Source organism: Oncorhynchus masou, chromosome 14 (genome assembly GCF_036934945.1).
Source record: "Oncorhynchus masou masou isolate Uvic2021 chromosome 14, UVic_Omas_1.1, whole genome shotgun sequence".
In the NCBI taxonomy this organism is placed as follows: domain Eukaryota; kingdom Metazoa; phylum Chordata; class Actinopteri; order Salmoniformes; family Salmonidae; genus Oncorhynchus; species Oncorhynchus masou.
Window position 1 is genome coordinate 11,485,933 of NC_088225.1, and position 24,983 is coordinate 11,510,915.

At 39.0% G+C, this 24,983-nt stretch overlaps 1 protein-coding gene across 3 annotated transcripts; it reads right to left on the reverse strand.

The window, feature by feature from the left end:
* Nucleotides 1-341: 341 nt before the first annotated feature.
* On the reverse strand, nucleotides 342-24,866 carry LOC135554213 (interferon-induced very large GTPase 1-like). 3 transcript variants are annotated; one of them, XM_064986361.1, is made up of 8 exons: nucleotides 24,763-24,866; nucleotides 23,924-24,032; nucleotides 22,566-22,685; nucleotides 18,228-18,366; nucleotides 15,747-15,919; nucleotides 14,805-15,555; nucleotides 6,826-6,869; nucleotides 342-5,596 (listed from the first exon to the last, which is right to left on the reverse strand). In XM_064986361.1, exons 3-8 carry the CDS (start codon nucleotides 22,653-22,655, stop codon nucleotides 713-715), a joined length of 6,081 nt encoding a protein of 2,026 aa, XP_064842433.1. In that variant the 5' UTR covers nucleotides 22,656-22,685; nucleotides 23,924-24,032; nucleotides 24,763-24,866; the 3' UTR covers nucleotides 342-712. The 3 variants fall into 3 exon arrangements, with proteins under 3 accessions (XP_064842433.1, XP_064842432.1, XP_064842434.1); XM_064986360.1 differs by having other exon boundaries at nucleotides 18,228-18,381; XM_064986362.1 differs by having other exon boundaries at nucleotides 15,429-15,555; nucleotides 18,228-18,381; nucleotides 24,763-24,865.
* Between the last annotated feature and the right edge of the window lie 117 nt (nucleotides 24,867-24,983).

Here is a 24,983-nt window from a genome sequence, read left to right on the forward strand (position 1 = left end):
TTTGCTTCCGTCCTAACCCATTGATCTATGACATTTATCAAATCATTGTTCTAATATATGTATTAGTGAACTGTTGGACATTAAATATGTATTTGGGTTGACCACAGTCTATCATTGTTTACATATTTTTTTCCCATAGTACGGTATATTTGTTGCAATAATATTCACAATCACATGTACACTAAACACAAGGGTAATATGAGGATGAGGTTATGGTACTATCGGTCAATCATTTTGATTCCTTTACTACAACTACAAAAAGTGTTGCACCCACATCTTGGCCAGGTGAAATATTGGAGTCCATATTGAATTATATTGGTGAGAAAGAGCAAACTATGTCATAATTTTAGAGCATTTATTGAGTATTTGCTTACGGTAATACAATACAAATAGTACAAAGCTTTATCACTTGACAGGAAATGTGATAAATTGCTCACACTCAAAACATCTTTATATACATTTTTGATCCCAAAATGAGGCCAATAACTAGACTTTTTCCTGTTAGTCTATCAGTTTGAGTTAAATGATTGAATCAAAATAAGATGTGTAGTAGGCCTAGCTGATTAGAATAGTAAAAGCGGTGCTTTATTGTACATTGCCAAGAGGTTTTTCAGTTTCTGACTATGTTCATGTTTACAATGTCAACATGTTTAAAATATCATGCTTGTGCCATTATGTCTGTATGTTTTTACTATTTGAGCTCCCCTTAGATTTACTTTAAGCTTTCAATAGCTTGCTGTTTTGTGAGCTTCCTCCATTCTATTGGAATTTCACCTCTGCCCTGGAATTTTAGGTCATAATACCTTTCCAGATCTTCTTGAAATCGACAAACAAACCACTTCCAGTACGGAAGTTCAGAGAGGTCTGGTGTGATGCTCCAATCAGCAAATCTTGGGCCAGCTTTTCTGTATTCTTTCCAAAGATATGTATCCACTGATTCATGGGATGGGTAAAACCGGCCATTACTTGCTACTGAAGTTGTACAAAAATCAATGCTAAATTCTACTGTGTTTTTGAAGTGTATCCCTTTGATTCCTATAGGGCGATGAAAAGGGACATTGTGATCAATCGGTTTGTGCCCCTCCATGGTGTTTGTGCAGATGGCTTTACAGAAGGGGCACTGTACCCAGCAGCAATCACAAAAGTGTTTGATCAGAATCTCATCTGGCCTCTCCCTGAACTGCTTCATGTCCAGGAGTGATACATTGCTGAGGCTTCTGTTGATCTCTATGATTCTGTTGGCAAGATCTTTCCTTACCTCTTCTTCGAGGAAGTCAAAGTCAGTTATGTCACAGAAATCACTGAAATGATTCTCAGCAAATTTCAGCTCATCTTTTAGAGCACTGGAAAGCTCTCTAAGCCACATGTTGGTGTCTCCATTCTTGTTTTTGACCGTCTTTGTTGCTGTATGCACTGCATGGCTCACACGCTGCTCTTTAGCTGTTATGTTCCCTTCAATCAAGGCAAGGACTTTGGACCTTTCTGTGAGCATGTATTTCTCTACATCCCCTCTAATAAATTTCACAAAGTGTTTCCTTGGGTTGTGAATGTAGGTCATGAACTTGTCAAAGTTCTCCTTCTCCGCCAGTGAAATCAGGATGTGTTTCTCCATGTTAGACCTGTTTCCACTGAATGGTGGGTGACTTAATTGCATTTCTCCAGCTAAGTCAATGGCCGTCTGGTCATAGACCGCCTGTACAATCGATTCTTTCAGTGTGTTGCAAATTAACTCACCAAGCACAGCTGCAGATGAGGAACCTTTGCAGTATCTCTTGAAAATCTTGTTGTACTGTGGCCTCTTCTGCTCCAGGTAAGTAAGGGCATCATTGTTGCTTCTGAATTTGCTATGGGAATCTGCTAACTTACTTCCTGCAAGCTCACACACATGAAGTGAAAGATCAATCGTAAACTCCTTTTTGAATGCATATTTTCTAATCTTTGATTCAAATTCCTTCACGCTTTCTTTGACATGAGTTGCTATTTCTTGCATGTAACTGTCATTGTATCCCATCTTTTCTATGGGCTTTGTCTCGATTATCTTCTGGCTTTGTTTGTCAACATCATTGGTGAATGCTCTTATCAATTCCTGATCTGTGTATGTTAGAATGTTGCTTGGACCAATCTGGTCAATTGTCTTGTTCTCTGGAGACTTAAACCCCAAAAAACTCTTAAAAGCACCCCACACATTATTTTTCTTCAATTGGTCATTGTTTGGCTTCCTTTGAGCATCTCTTGAGTGCTGATCGTCGTTATAAAGATCTTGGTGCTTGGATACAATTGCATAGTTCGAATAACTCCCCAAGGTACAAATCTCACGGTACATTCCGGAACTTTTCCGATCATGTACAAGAGACAATTCATAACCTATCTCTCCAAGGATACAAGTCACATCATCCACAATGTTTATGTCCATAATGGAAGGTGTGTCATTGGTCAACTCGGCAACCCACACCCCCCAAAGAGTATTGAATTCATTCTCAAGTTGTTTTTCATCCTTTGCCTTGTCCTTCAGTTTTGAGGCAAGTTCTTTGCTCTTTTGGAAGAGCTTGTTTTCATACTGTGTCTTCTTGTCATCCAGCTTTTTGCGCGCATCCCTCTGCTGAATAACCTCCTCTAACTTTCTTTTTGCTCCCTTCACAAGTTCATCATCAAACTCACACATTTTGGTTTGAAATCTCCCTCGCCACTGAATCAACATTTCTTTATCTCTGTCTTCATCAAAGTACTTTTCCATTGATTTGTCCACTTCTTCACGAGTCTTTCTCATTTCTTCAACAAGGTAATGTCTCTCAACCCTGTGAAGTTTTCCATTTTCGATTCGATTATGCAGTTGATTTTCAATGGTTAGCATGGCACTCCTGAGAGCCCAGATCCATTTTCCATACTGAATCTCAAGTTTTCTGTAAACTGCAATTTCTAGTGTGTTTTTGAAGCTGAACACAAAGTTTTCATTCAGCAGTGCATTCCAAAGGTCTTGGATACTGCTTTTGAACTGTGATAATGTCATGCCAAAAGACCTCGATGTTTTAGAGAGGATTGTTTTCCTTAGCTCCTGGACATTCTCACTGTAGCATGGGTTTGGTGGGGCCATGGGTGGGCTGCCCTCCCACAGCTGGGAAAAATATTTCACATCTCTTTGTATGTCAAATGCAATGACATCGCTGAAACACTCTGCATTACTGTCCTCTTCTTTGGCAGCTAACTGGGTCATCTCGTCTAGTTTGTCCTGTAAGCGCCTCTTTCCCTCCATGTTTTTCTCTCCAGCCGTGATGTCTCCAACATTCTGGTGCACAAACACACAACTTGGAGACAGATTAACTTTCTTCATCCTCATGAAGGCCTGAACAGCTATCTGAATGATGTCCTGCATCTCAGCAGGATTCTCTCCAAATATGTTGATCAAGGTCATGTTTCCAAGGCCAATGACAAAAGTTGCAAGTTCATTGTCATGGTGCACTGTTGCCTTTCCTGCCAACTCTAAAGCTCGAAGTCCCTCAGTGTCAACAACAAGAACATAGTCAAACCTAAAGTCATCTTTCATCTCCTCGGTCACTTTCACCAGTTGCATGAAAGCACCTCTGGTACACCTTCCAGCACTTACTGCGAATTGCAGTCCAAACATTGCATTCAGCATTGTAGATTTCCCAGTGCTCTGGATTCCCAAAATGGACAAAACAAAAACTCTCTGATCTCCTAGTTTCTTGATAACTTCATCTAAAACCCCATTAATCCACGTCAGTGGCACATGAGCTGCGTCACCATCCATTAGTTCCATTGGGTGTCCCGATATCATAAGTTCTGCCGCAAGCTCTGGAAGGTAAGACACGGTCACCTCACTTTCTCCTTTGCTTTGCCTGGCCACAGATGCATGGGCTTCATAGATCTGTCCCATTTCCCTCAGAATGTGTTCAAATCCGAAGGTTGCTGCTTGCAGCTTCTCTGATATTTTTTCCAGCTCCATTTGTCTCATTTTCAGTTGCTCTGATTTATCATGCTTCTTTTTCAAAGCCAGGACTTCGGACCACTTTTCATCATATTTGTGATGAAGGTCTGAGAGCTCACCTGAGGACAGGTCATCCAGTAGTATCCCTACCCACTTGAGGAAATATGATTTTTCTTTTTCTCCCAGACATCGTAGACTTGTGATAAACATCTGCATGAGTTCAGTAAAGGCAACTTGATGTTGATGGTGTCGAATTTGCATCATTTCATGTTGTATTTTACTTCTTTCCATCTCTAGATTCCCTTGGAGACGATAAAGGTCTTTATTTTTTTGACACCAATCATGCCACAGCCTACCTTGACATGGAAGAAATTCTTCTTTGATCTTGGACAGTTCCATTTCCTTAAGCAGATCCGTTATCTGCAGAGCATTAGTCTTCCCTACTTGGCAATCTTCATCATCCTCATCTACTCTAAACCCTGAGTACTCTGCCATGTCCTCAAGTTTGAAGGAGCAACATGGTCTTGACAAATTATTTCTAATGATCCTTTTTAGTTCCTCAGACACATCTGACTGATTTCTGTCTCTCAAACCCATTTTGTACTTTCCCTTTTTAATTTCAGTTGCAACAGAATCCTCTTCAGTGAGCAGACATATCAGAGGTTTAGAAGACTTGAACAACTCCTGCACGATTGCCATACTTTTGTCGCCTTTTCCAAGACTTGGTAAAAGGATAACATTGACTGAGGCTTTTTCAATCAGTCTGTCACGCTGAATTTCTTTCGCAATTGCGTCACCATGGAGATTACAGAATGCAACACAATCAGTGAAAATATCATTGGGCTTTCCAGCAGGACAGTACCATGCAATCTCTACCACCCCATCCATTAGGAGGCAGGTTTTACTGCTTCCTGGACAGTGTCTGTGGAAGAATGTGCTGTGACGTTGGTTGATCAAGTTGCTCATCAGCTGAGATTTTGATGAGGACACAGAACCAAGCCTAAAGAATGACACCATTGGTGTTTCTGCCTTGTAAATAGGCATACTTTGGCTGGTGACTATATTAGAATCATTGGTGGACTTCCAGGTTTTTCTGATTTGTCGAAATGTCCACAAAGGGCATTCAATCTCTTTGGTGAATGGATTTGGCACAAGCAAAGGCAAGGCATACTGACACAAGGACAGCTTTGTGACCATGAACTGCCGAAGGAAACTGTCTGAACAGTGAAACACTGCCATCTGGACGTCCATTGGGTGAACATGCGTGTTCCTCTTTAAATCACCAGAGACTGTGCTCTTGTTGAAAAGGGCATCAAAGGCACTTTCTTCTGTTTCTGCATTATCATTTCTGTTGTCATTTGTGTCATGCATCTCACTATTCTCATCTCTTACAGGAATGTACCTGGCTCTGTAGTCCAGCATCAATAACCTTTGTAGGAAAGTATGAGCAAGTTTGTTCTCTGTTTGGGGTTCATGTTGATGTTGAGCAGAAGAGCCAATGTTCAGGAAGTCTGCAGTTGTCAACTTATCTTGATATTTATCTTGAAGTTGAAGTCTACACATGAGCTCTTCTACTTTTGCTAGTTGTATATTTTCTGGGAAGTTTTTTTCAATTAAACTCCCGCGGATTTCTTCAAGTATCTTTTCTTCTCCCTTTAACGTTAACCAAACACATTTTAATATCTTAGTAAGTCAAAACATCTGCCATACTATCAACACACATACTTAAGAGTGACGCAGAGTGATATTTTAAAGAAACAGTCTCTAGTGAAAGTCTACACACCCCTTGCAGTCTCACATTTTGTAGCCTTAAAATGTTATCTAAAAAGGGATTCAATTTGTTTTTTTCCCCTACCGATCTACACAATCTACTCCACATTTTCAAAGTGAAAGAAAAATTATAGAATAGTGTCAATTTATTACAAATAAAAAAACCAAGATGTCTTGATTGCGTATCTCTTCACACCCCAGAGTAATAATTGGTGGAAGCACTTTTGGAAGCCATTACAACCTTATACCTGGGCTTTGGTCCTTTCATATTTCTTTTGATCCTGACAAACTCCCTAGTCCCTGCTGGTGATGAGCATACCCATAACAAGATGCTGCCACCACAATAGTTGAAAACACAGGAGGGTTTCACTCTGTGTTGTATTGGATTTGACCCAAGCCTGTAGATTTTAATCTAGGCCAAAAGGTTATTCTATTTTCCGTATTGTCTTGCAGGATTACTTAACAGCCTTGTGAAAACAATGGATGATTTGGAGTGGATTTTTTTAAATCACAGGATTCCTCCTTTTCACTTTGTCACACAGGCCAGTAATGTGGAGTGGATGCAATGTGGTTGATCTTATGTATTTCCTCAGTATTGTGGTGGTAGCATCATTTTATGGGCATGGTTGTCACCGGCAGGGACTGGGGAGAATTTTATTTTTCAGCAAGACAATTACACAAATGGGAATGCCAAAGACACCAGAATGGCTTTCCGATAGTTGTTCAGTGTTCCTGAATGGTCCAGTCTCAGTCCTGACTTAGACACAAGGTTTGAATATTGCTATCAATGATTCCCAACCAAAATTACTGAGCTTGAGCAATATTGTTGTGCAACGTTGGTAGAATCTTATTCAAAATGATTAACAGCTGCCAAAGATGCTTCCACCATGTCTTGATTCCATATGTCTTCACATCTATTTTTTTTCATTCATTCATTTGGAAAGTGTTCTATAATTTTTCTTTCACTGAAAATGTGGAGTAGGTTCTGTAGATAAGTAGGAAAAATATAATTTTAAGGCAGCAAAATGCAGACTGTACAAGGGGCGTGTAGAATTTCCCAAGGCACTGTATGTGATCTTACCAGAGATTGTATAAGGTTATTTCAAATGTACCTTTTCTTTGTTTGCAACACCATCTTCAGGCAAGTCATCTGGAACTGTAAGCAAGAGGGACAGGAAAAAGTAAAGTGTATATTAGACACGTACAGTATGATGAGCAGAAGTGTTTTCCTAATGTCTCAATTAGAGGTCGACCAATTAAATCGGAATGGCTGATTTTAATTAGGGCCGATTTCAAGTTTTCATAACAATCGGAAATCGGTATTTTTGGGCTCCGATTTTGCTGCTTAAAATATATATATATTTTTATACCTTTTTTATTTATACCTTTTTTATTTAACTAGGCAAGTCAGTTAAGAACACATTCTTATTTTCAATGACTGCCTAGGAACGGTGGGTTAACTGCCTCGTTCGGGGGCAGAACGACAGATTTTCACCTTGTCGGCTCAGGGGATCCAATCTTGCAACCGTACAGTTAACCAGTTCAACGCAATTACCACCTGCCTCTCGTTGCACTCCACAAGGAGACTGCCTGTTACGCGAATGCAGTAGAAGCCAAGATAAGTTGCTAGCTAGCATTAAACTTATCTTAAAAACAATCAATCAATCATAATTACTTGTTATAACTACACATGGTTGATATTACTAGTTTATCTAGCGTGTCCTGCGTTGCATATAATCGATGCAACGCTGGGGGATGATTTAACAAAAGCGCATTTGCGAAAAAAGCACGTTCGTTGGACGACTGTACCTAACCATAAACACCAATGCCTTTCTTAAAATCAATACACAGAAGTATATATTTTTAAACCTGCATATTTAGCTAAAAGAAGTCCAGGTTAGCAGGCAATATTAACCAGGTGAAATTGTGTCACTTCTCTTGCGTTCATTGCACGCAAAGTCAGGGTATATGCAACAGTTTGGGCTGCCTGGCTCATTGCGAACTAATTTGCCAGAATTTTACGTAATTATGACATAACATTGAAGGTTGTGCAATGTAACAAGAATACTTACTTAGGGATGCTACCAGTTAGATAAAATACCGAACTGTTCCGTAATTCACTGAAATAATAAACGTTTTGTTTTCTAAATGTTAGTTTCCGGATTCGACCATATAAATGACCAAAGGCTCGTATTTCTGTGAGTTATGTTATAATTAAGTCTATGATTTGATAGAGCAGTCTGACTGAGCGATGGTAGGCAGCAGCAGGCTCGTAAGCATTCATTGAAACAGCACTTTAGTGCATTTTGCCAGCAGCTCTTCGCAAGCACAGCGCTGTTTATGACTTCAAACCTATCAGCCTAATGGCTGGTGTAACCGATGTGAAATGGCTAGCTAGTTAGCGGGGTGCATGCTAATAGCGTTTCAAACGTCACTCGCTCTGAGACTTGGAGAAGTTATTCCCCTTGCTCTGCAAGGGCCGTGGCTTTTGTGGCGTCACTCGCTCTGAGACTTGGAGAAGTTATTCCCCTTGCTCTGCAAGGGCCGTGGCTTTCGTGGTGCGATGGGTAACGTTGCTTCGAGTGTGACTGTTGTCGATGTGTTCCTGGTTCGAGCCCAGGTAGGGGCGAGGAGAGGGACGGAAGCTATACTGTTACACTGGCAATACTATAGTGCCTATAAGAACATCCAATAGTCAAAGGTATATGAAATACAAATGGTATCGAGAGAAATAGTCCTATAAATACTATATTAACGACAACCTAAAACCTCTTACCTTGGAATATTGAAGTCTCATGTTAAAAGGAACCACCAACTTTCATATGTTCTCATGTTCTGAGCAAGGAACTCAAACGTTAGCTTTTTTACATGGCACATATTGCACTTTTACTTCTCCAACACTTTGTTTTTGCATTTTTTAAACCAAATTGAACATGTTTCATTATTTATTTGAGGCTAAATAGATTTTTACTGATGTATTATATTAAGTTCAAATAAGTGTTCATTGAGAGAATGCCAAGAGTATGCAAAGCTGTCATCAAGGCAAAGGGTGGCTACTTTGAAGAATCTCAAATATAAAATATATTTTGATTTAACACTTTTGGTTCCTACATGATTCCATGTGTGTTATTTCATAGTTTTGATATCTTCACAATTATTCTACAATGTAGAACATAGTAAAAAATAAAGAAAAACCCTTGAATGAGTAGGTGTGTTCAAATGTTTGATTGGTACTGTATATAGAAATGAAACACTAATATATCTTGATTACATAAATATTCAACCCCCTGAGTCGATACATGTTAGAAACACCTTTGGCAGCGATTACAGCTGTGAGTCATTCTGGGTAAGTCTCTAAGAGCTTTACACACTTGGATTGTACAATATTTTCACTTTATTCTTTTTAAAATTCTTCAAGCTCTGTCAAGTTGGCTGTTGATCATAGCTAGACAGACTTTTAAGTCTTACCATAGATTTCAAGCCGATTTTTAAATCAAATCTGTAACTAGACCACTCTGGAACATACACTGTCTTCTTGGTAAGCAACTCCAGTGTATATTTGGCTTTGTGTTTTAAGTTATTTTTCTGCTGAAAGGAGAATTTGTCTCTGAGTCTGTTGGAAAGCAGACTGAACCAGATTTTGCTCTAGGATTTTGCGTGTGCTTAGCTCAATTCTGTTTATTTTTATCCTAACACACTCCCTAGTCCTTACCGATGACAAGCATACCCATTACATGATGCAGCCACTACCATGCTTCAAAATATGAACAGTGGTGCTCAGTGACGTGTGGGATTTTCTCCAAACATAATGCTTTGTATTCAGGACATAAAGTTAATTTCTTTGACACATTTTTTGCAGTTTTACTTTAGAGCCTTAATGCAAACAGGATGCATGTTTTGGAATATTTGTATTCTCTACGGGCTTAATTTAGGTTAGTATTGTGGAGTAACTACAATGTTGTTGATCCATCCTCTGTTTTCTTCTATTCCAGCCATTAAACTCATTGGCCTCATGGTGAAATCCCTGAGTGATTTCCTTCCTCTCCGACAACTGGGTGTATTGATACACCATCCAAAGTGTAATTACTAACTTCACCATGCTCAAAGGGATATTCAATGTCTGCTTTGCGAGGCATTGTAAAATCTCCCTGGTCTTTGTGGTTGAATCTGTGCTTGAAATTCACTGCTCGACTGAGGGACCGTACAATTATCTGTATGTGTGCAGTACAGAGATGGGGTAGTCATTAAAACAACATGTTAAACACTTATTGCACACAGCGTGAGTCCATGCAAGTTATTATGTAACTTGATAAGCACATTTTTACTCCTGAACTTATTTAGGTTTGCCATAACAAAGGGGTTGAATACTTAGTGACTGAACATTTCCAAAAACATAATTCCACTTTGACATTATGGGGTATTGTGTATAGGCCAGTGACACACAATTTCAATTTAATCCATTTTAAATTCAGGCTGTAACACAAGAAAATATCAAGTGTTGTGAATACCTTCTGAAGGCACTGTAATGTTAGCTGTCAAACTACTCACTTGCGAGTTACAGATTGAAAACATTTTCTGTGATCTCAATCTATCGAGCTACCAATTTTTTGTCTGGTGGGGACGTTTACATCAGGGTAACAAGCAGATAAGGCAGGTATATAAGACAGCTGGAATTCCTGTTTGTCCATTACCAAACTGATGTTCGTATCTGTGCAGATGGCACAAGTGTCAAACTCATTCCATGGAGGGCCGAGTGGCTGAGGGTTTTTGCTCCACCCTTGTACTTGATTGATGGTTGTCTAGGGTTTAATTGAATGGAAAAACCAAAAACCTGCAGACACTAGGCCCTCCATGTAATTAGTTTGACACCCCTGGCAGACTAGTCGATTCCTCCAGATTAGTTTTGTGGTACATATGTATTATTTTTAGTTATTACATTTCTGATGTCAGAATGGCCATATTCTGCAAAACACACAACACTAAGATGTTAAAACTAAAAATTGGTATTGATAGTTTCGGTAAGATCAAATTGATATTTACTGTTTCAAAGGCATCTCTAAATAATGTTAATTTAACCATTCTTCTTTTTGTTTAAAATGCAATTTGTACTGCTATAGTGTTAAATATTAAAATAAAGTCTTATTCCAAATGAACCAACTCCCCCACCTCTGTCATGGTTTTAAAATAACATCCCATGTGGCTGCACTTGTCATCCCTGAACAGTCCCAAATTTCAGCCCCGTTTCAGGTGTCCCAACCTTTTTCTACAAAAAAAGGTCATTTTGTTTGCAAGAGGCGTGAATGATTTCAGGCTGACCACGATTCCGGATAGTATCTCAAGGTAGTAGCTTAAAAGGTCTTATTTGGGATTAGCTGTTTACATGCACCTTTGATATCCCGCTCACGAGTATCACTGTACCCATGAATAAACAGAATATTCCTCAGTTCATATGGGTTAAATGGAATGGTAACTGAACTATGGACACTGACGGTAGGCCTAAAACCTCACACATGTTGTATAATATTAACTCCTGCAAAAGTATGCATCTCTTGCAGTAAACTAATACAAAAAAATGTCATTGTCTCGGAACAGGACTGGAGAAATATTAGTTATTTCTTTCAGCATCTCCTGAGAAAATGCAAATGTGCATGTAATATGTTATCTTTGAAACTGTTATACAAGCAGACAGTATTTCAACTGCATAAAATGTGCATCCAAGACCAACTGAAGTCTTATCATAAATGGGTTTCATCCTTTTCTCAGCTTAAAACCTGTCAACTGATGACAATTGGACATTTTGCACAGGACCTATCTTTCCACAGTTTTGGAGTTATTGCGTTTTTCTTCCCGATCCCTAAACGAAATGGACAACTTTACCGATGTTAACTACATACTGTAGATTACAAATGCATTCATTCTATGCTGTAAGACATTATTCCGGTGACCACTACTTTATTTAATCTTCTGGAGCAGCAAGTTATGACAGAAGAGAAGCTGCAACTTGTTGACAAACAACTGGCCTACCAATTTTCTACATTTTTATATGGCCTACCAAATGTCAGAAATTATACTCAGAAACTTGTCTAAATTAGGGGTGAAAATAGCCAGTAGGCAATATGGTCCAGTATGAGAATCAGACAAATAAATTATTATGAAATGACTGGTAGATCAAACCTACTTTTTGAAATGATTTGTTTGACAATCAGATGAAAACATCACACAACACCCATGATATGTGAAACTGAGTTTGCACAGACCGCAAAAATAACAGTAAATGGGATAAGATGTTTACATGCCACAGTACTCTGTCTAAGATCAGCATATCCCAGGCATCTTATCCAGGTTTTTCATAACCGGGATACAAGCTTTTTGGGTTATTGTAAACAGGATATGATGTTTATATGCCTCAACTCAAAAACAGAATACTTGTCACGTCTTCCGCCAAAGTTGGCTCCCCTGCCTGTCGTCGTCACCGGCCTACTAGAAGTTGGCTCCCCTGCCTGTCGTCGTCACCGTCCTACGAGCTGCCACCAATCCCTTTTTCGTTTGTCTGTTTGTTTTGTCTTATTAGTTTCACCTGTGTTTCTGTTTGGTTTAATGAGCTTCCCTATTTTTAGTAGGTAGACCCGCCCTTGTTTTGTGTGGGATTGTCTTTATGTTACTTGTGTGTGTTTTAGGTAGAGGTGGATTTATTTTCTTAACTTGGCACCCTGTGTTTTTTGGGTTGTCACGTTGTTGTCCGCGCCCTGTATTGTTGGGCTTATCATGTTGTGTGCCGAAGTAAAGAGCCCTTTTCCCCAGTGGAACTCTCTGCGTCTGATTCCTTCACCCACCTAGTCCCGCGTGACAATACTTAAGTATCCCGAATAATAATGGGATATTGGTGTGCACTAAACTGCTATGGTGAAAGCCCTTCTGAAGAAAAGTCATCTAGATTCTTCAGCTTTTAGCAATTTTTGGCCAATCTCCAACGTTCCATTCTTAAGCAAAATTCTGGAGAAATTGGTGTTCAAACAGCTAAATTATTTTTTAAGTGCCAACAGTATTTAAAAAATAAAAAAAATCCAATCTGGTTATCGTGCCCAGCACAGAGACAGCCTTAGTTAAGGTAGTAAATGATTATAGAGCCAACACAGATGCCAAACAGCTCTCTGTCCCTGTACTGTTAGATTTAAGTGCTGCATTCGACACTGTTGGCCATGATGTATTTCCAGACAGACTGGAGAGGTGGGTTGGCCTCTCCGGTTCTAAATTGGTTTTAGACCTATTTAACCGGTCAAGTTTTTTGTGACCCTTGGTGAACATAACTCAGAGAAAATACATATCACGTGGTGTTCCACAAGTTTCGATTTTGGGTCCGGTACTGTTCAGTTTATATATGGTACCCCTTGGCAGCGTTATCAGAAAGCACAGCATTGATTTTCAATGCTATGCAGACGATACACAAATTAAAATTTCTGTGTCACCAGAGGATTTTAGATCCACTGAAAAATTATTAGACTGCATTAGTGATTTAAATACTTGGTTGGCTCATAACTTCCTCCAGTTAAAGACCAAGGTATTTATTGTTGGAGCCAAAGCACAGAGAGAGAATCTAGCCGCACATTTGAATTCACGGGCAATAAAGATAAAACACCAGGTAAAAAACCTAGGTTTTACTTTAGATTCTGAACAAAATATCAAATCACACGTTAGGAATGTGACCAAAATAGCTTTTTACCACCTGAGGAACATTGCCAAGATGAGGCCGTTTCTCTCTGTCTGATACAGAGAGACTCATCCATGCTTTTATTACAAGCAGGCTTTATTACAAGCAGGCTTTACTCTGTACTGTAAAACATACAGAATGCTGCAGCACGGGTACTGACCAAGACCAGAGAGAACACATTACACAGGTTTAAAGGTCTCTGTACTGTACAACATACAGAATGCTGCAGCGTGGGTACTGACCAAGACCAGACGGAGAGCACACATTACACAGGTTTAAAGGTCTCTGCACTGTAAAACATACAGAATGCTGCAGCGTGGGTACTGACCAAGACCAGAGAGAACACATTACACAGGTTTAAAGGTCTCTGTACTGTACAACATACAGAATGCTGCAGCGTGGGTACTGACCAAGACCAGACGGAGAGCACACATTACACAGGTTTAAAGGTCTCTGCACTGTAAAACATACAGAATGCTGCAGCGTGGGTACTGACCAAGACCAGACGGAGAGCACACATTACACCGGTTTAAAGGTCTCTGTACTGGCTGCCTGTGAGTTTTAGAATTCATTTTAAGATTCTTCTCTTGGTTTTTAAATCAATCCACAATTGTTCACCCCAATGCATGTCAGACATGCTTTTAAGTTATGTACCCAGTAGGTCCCTCAGGTCCTCTGACACTGTCCTTCTAACTATCCCAAAGACAAGGACCAAGAGGCATGGAGAGGCAGCCTTTAGTTATTATGCCCTCAGCCTCTGGAATAGCCTGTCAGAGAACCTGAGGAGGGCCCAAACTGTGGACATATTTAAAATAGATCTTAAAGCACATCTTTTTAGCTTTGCTTTTCCTTCAGGTACTTTTTAGTAGTTCAGTTTGTGTCATTATTTTGTTTTTTTTAATCTTATGTTTGTTGTGTAGTAAATATTTCAGCTTTTATTTTCAGTTTTTTATTCATTTTTTCCTGTAAAGCACATTGCGTTTCGTTCCATTTCTAAAATGTGCCGTTTAAGGCTTGATTTGATTTGCCTGTAAATGTGGTCAATGACAAACCCCAAATGTCATCACACTTTTTGGTGTTTTGTAACAGATGTCTCTTTCCATCCATCAAATGGAGTGAGTGCACAGTGCACTGTTTGGATCTGGAATTATGTTGGAGTGGATGAACATGTGCAGGTAGCCTACTGTTTGAAGTGATTTGTTTGACAATAAGATGAAAACATCATAACTGGATGTGTTCATGCCAAATTAAAAGGTAATAAAAAATGTTTTACCCTTAAATGACATGTACTTACTATTAGGCCAATAAAAAGCTGGCCAATTCAAGCGCGTGCACACATAGGTCTATTGAAATGCCCCTCCCCCCCCCGAATGTCGGACATACCTGATGCAGTTTTCTCCTCGCTTTGTGATCGGTCACCCCAATCTGTTTTCAGTTGCTGTTTCCTGATCTCTTCATCATACATTTCTCCTGTGTAGCAGCATGGATCATTTTCAGACACCATGAGGTCTATCTGTTCCAGTAATGTTGAAATCTCGGTTGGATCATTCATACTCTTTTTGCAGGTGAGATACCTATTTCCACACATTTCTATGAGATCCATCAGATCATTGTTGTCCTTTAGATCACCCAAACCAAAGTCTTGGTCATTCTTGTGGGTAAAGACGATTATTGTAAAGGCAAGGGCTCTCTCTCCAAGCATTCTTTCCAGCCACCCCACTCCCATTTTGAATTCATCAATATGCTGACCCAATGGTAGAAGTAAGAGGACAGCATTGATACCCTGCTTATGTACAAGTGGACCTATGTGATTCTCCTGGGTAAGTTCAGAACTCTGCAAGCCCAGCATGTTGATGACAGAGACACAACGACCGAACAAATCATACATCCTGGGTGCTATCTGTGAGAGTTCTGCTGCTGGTAGATCATCTTGACCAAGAAGGAGATTTCCAGATTCAATCTCCATAGAATCAGTGCCACCAATCAATGCAATTGTAAATTTCTTACTGCTTTGTGCAAAATTAGAAGACGTTGTGATTGCTGTCTTTTCTTCATCAGTCTTGGTTGTCTTGTCATCCTGTTGGTCGCTGTGTTGACTCTCACTGTCTGTGATGTCAAGGGCCTCAGGCTCCAACTGTAGAAAGAGCTTGTGTTAAAGCACTGCAACTACAACTACTGAGAGATGTTGGTCCAAATTGCCAAGTACTCTTGAAAGAGGCTTAAACTAACTTGTACAGGAAATGTAATATCACATATACTGAACATTTCAATGACCCCCTAATTGTTGAACAATAGCAGAAACACTGCTGTTGAAATATTTCTTACAGATTTTCTGCTCACTGTGCCAACATTATCCATGTTGATTAAAATGTGGGGGTCAGCAACGTGATCCAGGTGAACCATGGTATCTTGATCTTGATGAGCCGAAGGAATTGTGCAAGTGGGTATTAAACTTTCATCACATGGATCCACCAAATCCTCACTTTCGTTTTCAATGTCTGTTAGGTATAGAAAGAGACAGGAGAGTTGTTTTTTGTTAGGACACTTCAAGATTTAATATTCACATGGCTCTATTTTAACAAATCTAACACAATGGTAAATCTTAGAGCAACCACGCAGTGCTGTCAAGTTGTGGGTGTGGCAGAAATTTTTCAGTTATTTTTAAAGCGGGAATAATGGGCGCAATAGCTGGCTGGCGCAAAAGGGCAGGGTTTGGATGAATAAATAAGTTGTAGGTGTGACGAGCTTGACCCCTCACAGGCCAATTAACGTTCTTCATGGCGTTATACTGCAAGCGGTTGTCTCAAGTTGTTTAGATTCTTAATAGTCTTTGCATTATAATCAACTCCAATTCGTCTGGAAGGCACGCAATATTGTGGATTGATACAATTATTAAATAGCATACAGTAACGAATAATAGCAACAATACAGTGCATCCAGTTCTGCTAAATATGTTATTTGCAATCCACATTGTTCTTGTTGGCTTCAACATGTAGGTCAACATGTGTTTACACATCAGTCACACTTCTTCAGAAATAAAAAGGCTCTTATTAATTGCATTTCATGTGCGAGGCACGTTCTCAATAGGCAAGATAATTTTGCCGTTGATATGGCATTATAGGACTGAATAATTAAAATAAGTTTGAATGAGCGCGTCTTTGGTAATCAGATGAGACGCGCTCTTTGAAAATGGGGATGGATATTTGAACACGCAAAATGAAGTATGTAGGTGGGTCGTTCCACAAAAAGTGCCATAACGCTATGACATTTTAGGTAGAAATTGTGCACTAATATTGCATTTTATAAGCCGTTTATATTAAATGAAGGGCCCTTTCATATAGACCACATGGAGAATTCAATAAATCAGATTTAAAAAAAATATTGATAAAGATTTGCTAAAGTGCCAAAATTCTGCATTTTACATGTCCCTCCGTGCACCCTCTGACTTTAAGATTTTAATCCACTTAATCCCAACAAGTTTTCAACGTCATTGTAAAGCCCTAGCTATTTGTTGCTTTGACAAAGTCATTTCTGAATATTATTATTTAATTAATGTGATTAGTGATTAATTTACGTCCCTGTTACAGGAACTGAACTCTCATTTTAATTTGGTGAAATTGTTCCTTTTTAAATTTACCTTTTTTTCAAAAGAAATCCTAGTGTAAAAGCAGGTGAACTGGTCCTACTCCTTTTGGAAATGTTCTGGTGTTTTTGGGTCAAACAGAGCATGTTGAGCATAACATGTCAACCCATTGATAGACAGGCTAGAAATGTTTTAACAAAATAATATATATATTAAGCTTGCATTCAATTGTCACTCCCTGTTGCACACAACAAGCTTCCATTTTCCCTGCCACAATGGGATAACCTCTTGAGATGGAAAAACGTGTTTTTTTCATTAAGTTGAACATGTTGATCATCTTATGACAATGTTAAAACTGAATTGAATTGGTAGAGCGGCCCAGGTACAGTATGTGAATTGTGAATTATACAAAAGCATGAGGGCAAAAACCTCAATATTTCAAGGCAGTCTAATGAGTAGACACGTTTAAAACCTCTTATTGATAGGCTGCTTGGCTAATGAATGGCCAGGATTTTTTTTAAATGCACCGATGCAGAAGAACCAGACTTTGTTGTAGTAGGATAGCCTATTGATGGCTTGATTTTGAATGAAATGAAACGTAAAACAACCAATTGTACAGGAAAATAACTTAAACGTTTCTAAATACTAGGGTCACCGGCATCATCGCATCTCTCGATCCATGATGGGCAAATGGACACATGTCCATGGTGGGGGTTTTACGCACATCCAAAATAATGGCTAAAACTGGCTATAAGAATGTCCAATACATAGATAAAAAGGGAATGTTCGCTCACTGTTTTGCTGCTCACAAACATGGTTTAATAAAGCTTTGGTGATGTACTAAAAAAATAATCTTTACATGGACATTGCGCCATGGCCGCCGCTTACAAAATCCATGCTGTAATCATCTGCGTTTGCAAAAAGAGCTGATTTTAGTGGTTCTCAAGAGTCCCCACCTTCACTTCTTGAAATTGGCACTTTGGTGCATGTTTTTGAGGACACACCTCAGATATTGCCACCCCAGTGCAAACGAGCTGATGTTCGACAGGTAAATTGCCAGACCTGGTGCAAGAGGTGGAAAATGCCAGAGCGACAGTTTTTACAAGCCAAAATGACTAACTAACATATAGTGCATAATAACAAGAGCAATTGAGAGAAGTGAGTATCTCTAATTCAAAGTTATACTGTGAGAATTAAATTATGCTGGACTAAAACGCTCTCACCTATCTTACTGCTTTGTGGGAAATTAGAAGAAATTGTTGTGATTTCTGTCTTTTCTTCATCAGTCTTGGTTGTCTTGTCATCCCGTTGGTCGCTGTGTTGACTCTCAATGTCTGTGATGTCAAGGGCCTCAGGCTCCAACTGTAGAAATAGTTGCTGTGGATGTATCATGGGAGTATCAAAATACAAATCTGGATTACATCATTTGAGTACAAACATTTATAAGTATTTTGTTAAAGTTACTGTGCAAATTAAAAGGTAGTGGACAGATTACATTTACTTCAGACTCAAGGTTTGGAAAAAATGGGAACGCCCTTGTCATACAAATTCTGCATAGGTCTGCGCAAATATTAACAACATATTGAAAAGATGAGTAAGTTATTTCAGAAGCTAGCAGATTCATTAACTACCAACAACAGCTGCAAATCCCATTGAAACCACATCATGTTTTGATGTTCACTTTCCTTGCTTTGTCTCACAACACTATCATGAATCTAGAAAATAGGTTTTGTGGGTCTGCGTGCAGTATATATTTAGTTTCATAGCACAAACGTTTGCTAGCAAGTTTCTCACACTGTCTTTAGTTGTGGCCTGCCAGGGCAAGTCCAGGAGGGTTGCCTAGCAGTGACCCCACTTCCCAATTTTAGAACACTATCTTCACTGTCCTAGATGGGTATTTAGGTTCTGGTCAAGTCACCAAAAAATAACACGACTTTTGGGCTATTCAACACCCTAAAATTGCCACTTTCTATGCCGAAATTACACAAGAATGTTACAAAACCTCCAGGGTGTCCGTGGTATTGTAACGGCATTGATGCAGTAACGGTCCCTTTATCAACTTTTGCATTTTTTTATTAGACCACTAGCAGAACAGCTCCCCTCCTTTGTAAAGGACACCAGCAGTATGATCTCTATTATTGAATCTCTTGATTCTCTCCCTGTGAATACTAAGTTACTTTTGATGTTGAGTCGTTATACACGAATATTCCACGCGGGGGCGGTATTTCAGCCATGAAACATTTTCTTCTGCAACGTGACCCTAATGAACTACCTTCCAGGGCATGCATTATAACGTTTACTGAAATAGTACACACACGTTTAGAAACTATTTCATGTTTCTAAATGATTTCTTTATTCAGACGACGGGTACTGCTATGGGATCCCCTATGGCTCCTAACTATGCTAATTTGTATGTGAAACAGTACTCAATACTCTCAAAAAATATTTATTGCCTAACATTATTACATGGAAACGGTTCATTTATGGTATTTTTGTTATATGGAGGGGTGATGCAAAACAGCTCCAGGCATTCCAAGCTTTTCTTAACTCTTATTCTGAGCACCTGAGATTTACTATGCAATCTGGCACACGTCAAATCCGTGTCCTTGTTCTGATTGTGTGAGGATAATGTTCGAAAACTGATATATACAGGAAACCTACTGATCGTACATTTGTTGAGGGCTGATAGCGGTCACCAGCTTCCCTTGAAAAACAGTTTTCCCTACAGCCAATACTGTCGAATCAATAATTTGCCAAAAAACAATCAGATTTCGAAAGAAATATGTCTGAGATGCAAAGAAAATTCAAGGACAGCGGGTACAAAAATGGTCAGATTAAAATAAAGCATTCTTACTACCTGCTATTCAAATTGCTTTGAACAAATTAAGGGGAATCGTTCGCAAACATTGGCACATTCTAAAATCGGTCATGTGTTTTCGGACATATTCTCGCGGGGCAGAAACCTCAGAGCACAATTGTTAAACTCTGATTTACCACCCCAAAACAACGCCTCTACCGGATGGAAACTACAAGTGTAATGGCTGCGCTCAATGCAATGGCACTTACAAACGTAGCTCCTTCAAACACCCCCAAACAGGGAAACAAATCCACCATTAAAGGTATCATCACGTGCTCCAATGATGCAGTTGTTTATTTTATTAATTGTAATTGTGGTACAACGAAGTGCGAATTAAAACTATGAATCTCGGAGTATCATAAAAAAAGTTGCGGCCCACTTTTTGGAATCGAACCACTCGATTTCGTCCCTACGTTATATCGGCACCGAACACGTCACCATCCCTAGGAGAGGAGGTGACCTCGACAATTTATTGTTTTAACAAGATTTAAAGACGCTTGCTCCCTTCGGTCTCAACCTAGACTTTGATCTGAACCCATTCTTATGATTATTGTGATTTTGCTATTCATTGGAAATATGTGTAGGCCTATGTCGCCACATTGTATCTTTGATCGTATCCTATCCATTTCTGTTTTTTTATGTTCTATTTATATCTGTAAATTATATCAAGCCACACACAGCCATGATTACAGACACATGTGTGTGTCCCTTTACACTATATAAACTAGTGACCCACAGTGTTTGTCATTATACCCTGATTAAGACAGCTTGTCTGTCGAGCTGTTGGTTATTAGGTTATTCAATTATTGCATCTTAGCGCCTAGTGTGCGCTCTCCTTTTCCTAGGTAACTGAGCTAAACGACTACCGCCCCGTAGCAATCACTTCCGTCATCATGAAGTGCTTTGAGAGACTAGTCAAGGACCATATCACCTCCACCCTACCTGACACCCTAGACCCACTACAATTTGCTTACCGCCCAAATAGGTCCACAGACGATGCAATCTCAACCACACTGCACACTGCCCTAACCCATCTGGACAAGAGGAATACCTATGTGAGAATGCTGTTCATCTCCGTTTGCCAGCACCTCGCCTAATAAACAAGTGTGCGTTTCTTTCGCCTCCAGATGTGCCTAGCAACACGTACCTCGGAGGAAGGCAACGGGTGTTCGAGCAGTAAGGGTCTGTAGACGAAAGTCGGCAAATGAAGTCGCGGGGAGGTGCATCTGCGACAGCCGAAAGTCGGACACTAGTGGTTTTCCAACAGCAAGGCTCAGATCAACATGGCAGTGTCAACATAATTGCTAATGCTTATTAAGAAAAATGTCTTTGTACATTTCGAAATAAACTTTTCTATACCCCCATATCACACACTTACAAACTGAAAACGTGCATACTATTAATTGGTTATAAACAGGCCTCAAATATAACTTTCATTTGTATCTGCTTTAGAATCGTGGAAAAGTTGGGTTCTGTTTAGGGTCACGCTTGTGTGGGTCAAACAAAAACAACGATTGGTGTGTCACAAAAACACAGTAGACAGAGCCATGGATGCAAGGTCTGACCATAATTTTAGATATAATTTGGCTTACTGGGATCTCCTTAAAATGTTGATATTTGGTTACATTGACAACCAAATATAATTCTATCACATTTGTAATACAGAAAATAGCCTATTAACTTATTTACATGTTACCTAATTATATATGAATTACTGTAATGTGGCTCTTGACATCTCAGTGCTAGAGGTGTCACTACAGACCCCGGTTCGATTCCAGGCTGTATCACAACCGGCCGCGATTGGAAGTCCCATAGTGCGGCGCACAATTGGCCCAGCGTCGTTAGGGTTTGACTGGGGTAGGCCGTCAATGTAAATAAGAATTTGTTCTTAAATGACTTCCCTCGTTAAATAGAAAGAAAGAAAATGTTGGATTCATATCTTACATCTAACATCCATGGACACATTTTGGGGTTACTGTAATTTGTAAATGTCTTCTTGTATAATCCTAGAAAGCTTGCATGTTCAAGATGGCTTGCGAAGGTCGCAGATCTATGGAGATCTTCTCAATTGCTCTGATGTTAAAGTCTGGTCTCACAGACGAGATGTAACATAGTAAACGAAAATCCAGGACACGGCAGAATTTTGAACAGCATGTACTTTTAATGCAATCTTAATCACAATTTAGGATATTTGTTTTTGCTATTAGATGCAGCACAGTGACAGCACAATATCAGATATTGTTTTCCATTGGAATTTAGTTGTGCTTTTAGATGATTGAATGCATAGTGATAACACATTGGGAAATCAACAAATATTTGGCTGTATTTTTGAGTGGGTGATTAAAGGTTGTAATTACATTTTACATATTTAGCAGACACTCTGATCCAGAGCAACAATTAAGGTTAAGTGCCTTGCTAAAGGGCACATCGACAGATTTATCATCTAGTCGGCTCAGAGATTCAAACCAGCAACCTTTCAGTTACTGGCCCAATGCTCTAAACTACTAGGCTACTATGTTGTCCCCTCTCATTGATCAACGTCTAAGCCAAATATTTCCCAATTGTCCACATTGAAATAATGTGCCCAGTAGAATGCTTGTCTCTTTGTCTCTGTTTTAATGAGAATTTTCCTGATTTATTTGAGAGTCAATTCCTGACACTCTCTGTCTTGCTGTTCCTAACACAATGTTCCTCAGTTACTCACATGTTCTTCTCCTTGATATGTGCACTCAGACGACGGATCCAGTGCGTCCTCAGTCTCTGTCTCCATTTCCTTATTTTCTCCAGTCTCCATTATTAGCTGCTACTAGTCACTGCAACAAAACTTAAGAAAAATCAATCAGTTGTATATTATTATATTCACTTCAGTTACCTTACATCAAAACAAAACCTTTGTTAGTATAATGCGTGTGTAGAGTGTGTGTGTGTGTCTCTTCGCAGTCTGCGTTGTTCCTTGAGATGATGTTTATTCTGTTTTGTTTTTTACTGATTTTATTGAGTTACCGGAGTTACTATAGAGGACCAGTGTCCGTGTTGAGTGTCCTTCCCTATAAGTGTGCTGAAAATCAGTTGTTAAATTATTCACAGAGAAATAGCATTGTATCTTGTCAAACACAATCTTTTCTATAAGTTTGCTAGGAACTGGCAGCAAGCTGATTGGGCGGCTGTTAGAGCCAGCAAAGGGAACTTTAACATTTTTGGGTAGCGGAATTACTTTAGCTTCCCTCCAGGTCTGTGGACAAACAATTTTCAAGATACATCACAAAGTACCATTGGGTTCTGTAATTGGTTTGCTTGAAAAATGGAATTAGCTCCATAATAGATAACATGATTTGGTTTAAATAGAACAATTATGTGAATCTTTAGTGTCAATTTTGAGCTTGACTGTGTCATTTGGTATGACATATTTACGAACACACAAATAAACATACAAAATAGAACAAATATATACATATAAAGGAAAGGATTTGTTTTTTTTTAAGTCAGTCTTTCGCAGCATCTATGTAAATTCATCTTTACATTAGAATGTTTGGTTTTTATGCTATTTTATACTACTTACACTGTATTATACTACTTACACTGTATTATACTACTTACACTGTATTATACTACTTACACTGTATTATACTACTTACACTGTATTATATTACTTACACTGTATTATACTACTTACACTGTATTATACTACTTACACTATATTATACTATTTACACTGTATTATACTACTTACACTGTATTATACTACTTACACTGTATTATACTACTTACACTGTATTATACTATTTACACTGTATTATACTATTTACACTGTATTATACTACTTACACTATATTATACTACTTACACTGTATTATACTACTTACACTATATTATACTACTTACACTATATTATACTACTTACACTGTATTATACTACTTACACTATATTATACTACTTACAATGTATTATGCTACTTACACTATATTATACTACTTACACTGTATTATACTACTCACACTGTATTATACTACAGTTACCACGAGGTGCAACATAAACAAACATAAATTATAAAGGTTACTTACAGTTTGCAAAGTGAAATCCATTTGTTGTCTGTTCATAATGTAGACTGAAGTGAACCTTTTGTCCACAGGGTATTTATAAGGCCTTCAGTATCTGTCAAAACATCATTTCCTGGAAATCACATGACAATGTGTAAATGAAACTTAAGGCATTTGAGATGGTTAGCAATCAGTACACTGTAACTAATACTGTTTATCGCAAGGCAAACAAAAAATAAGACATTCATAAAATTATATATTTTACTTGAATGTAAATTAAAAATGAAGTGCAAAGTCTCCAAAATCCTTTATTGGAGTGGTGGGGAAACAACATGAATTGTGTAATGCAGTATAAATTTGACCTAATTTAAAAGTTATATAGACCTTTGAGAATGCATACCTCCACCATGTCACATGATGAAGACAGAGTTTTTTCTCAGTGACCAGCCTTTATAAAGCAAGTTTACAAGGATAGTGAGTTTCGTTTGCTCCGAGAAACTGCAAAGAGTTGTGTATGTGTGGCTGTGGTGGTGTCACGCCCTGGCCATAGAGAGGTGTTTTATTCTCTATTTTGGTTAGGCCAGGGTGTGACTAGGGTGGGCATTTTATGTCCTTTTTTCTATGTTTTGTATTTCTATGTCTTGGCCTGGTATGGTTCTCAATCAGGGACAGCTGTCTATCGTTGTCTCTGATTGAGAACCATACTTAGGTACCCTTTTCCCCCCACCTGTTTTGTGGGAAGGTAAAGTTGTAGTTGTTCAGGGCACATAGCGGCATGGCATGGCATGGTTGGTTCGTCATTTGTCGGTGTCATTTTTAAATAGTTCAAATGTAGTAGTTCAAAAGTTCAAATGTACGCTTACCATGCTGCACCTTGGTCCAGTCCTTCAGCCAGCCGTGACAGGTGGGTTGATGTAAAAGTGCATTTGTGTTTATATATGTGCTTGTCTGTGAATGCTTTTGTGGAATGTCATCCCACTTGCACCAAGAACCTCCGGTGTGTGTGTGTGTGCAGGAAGTAGTTGACAGAGAGAGAGGAAGAGATGCAGTGTCTCTGCTCTGAATTAAAATCCGCTCCGCCCAG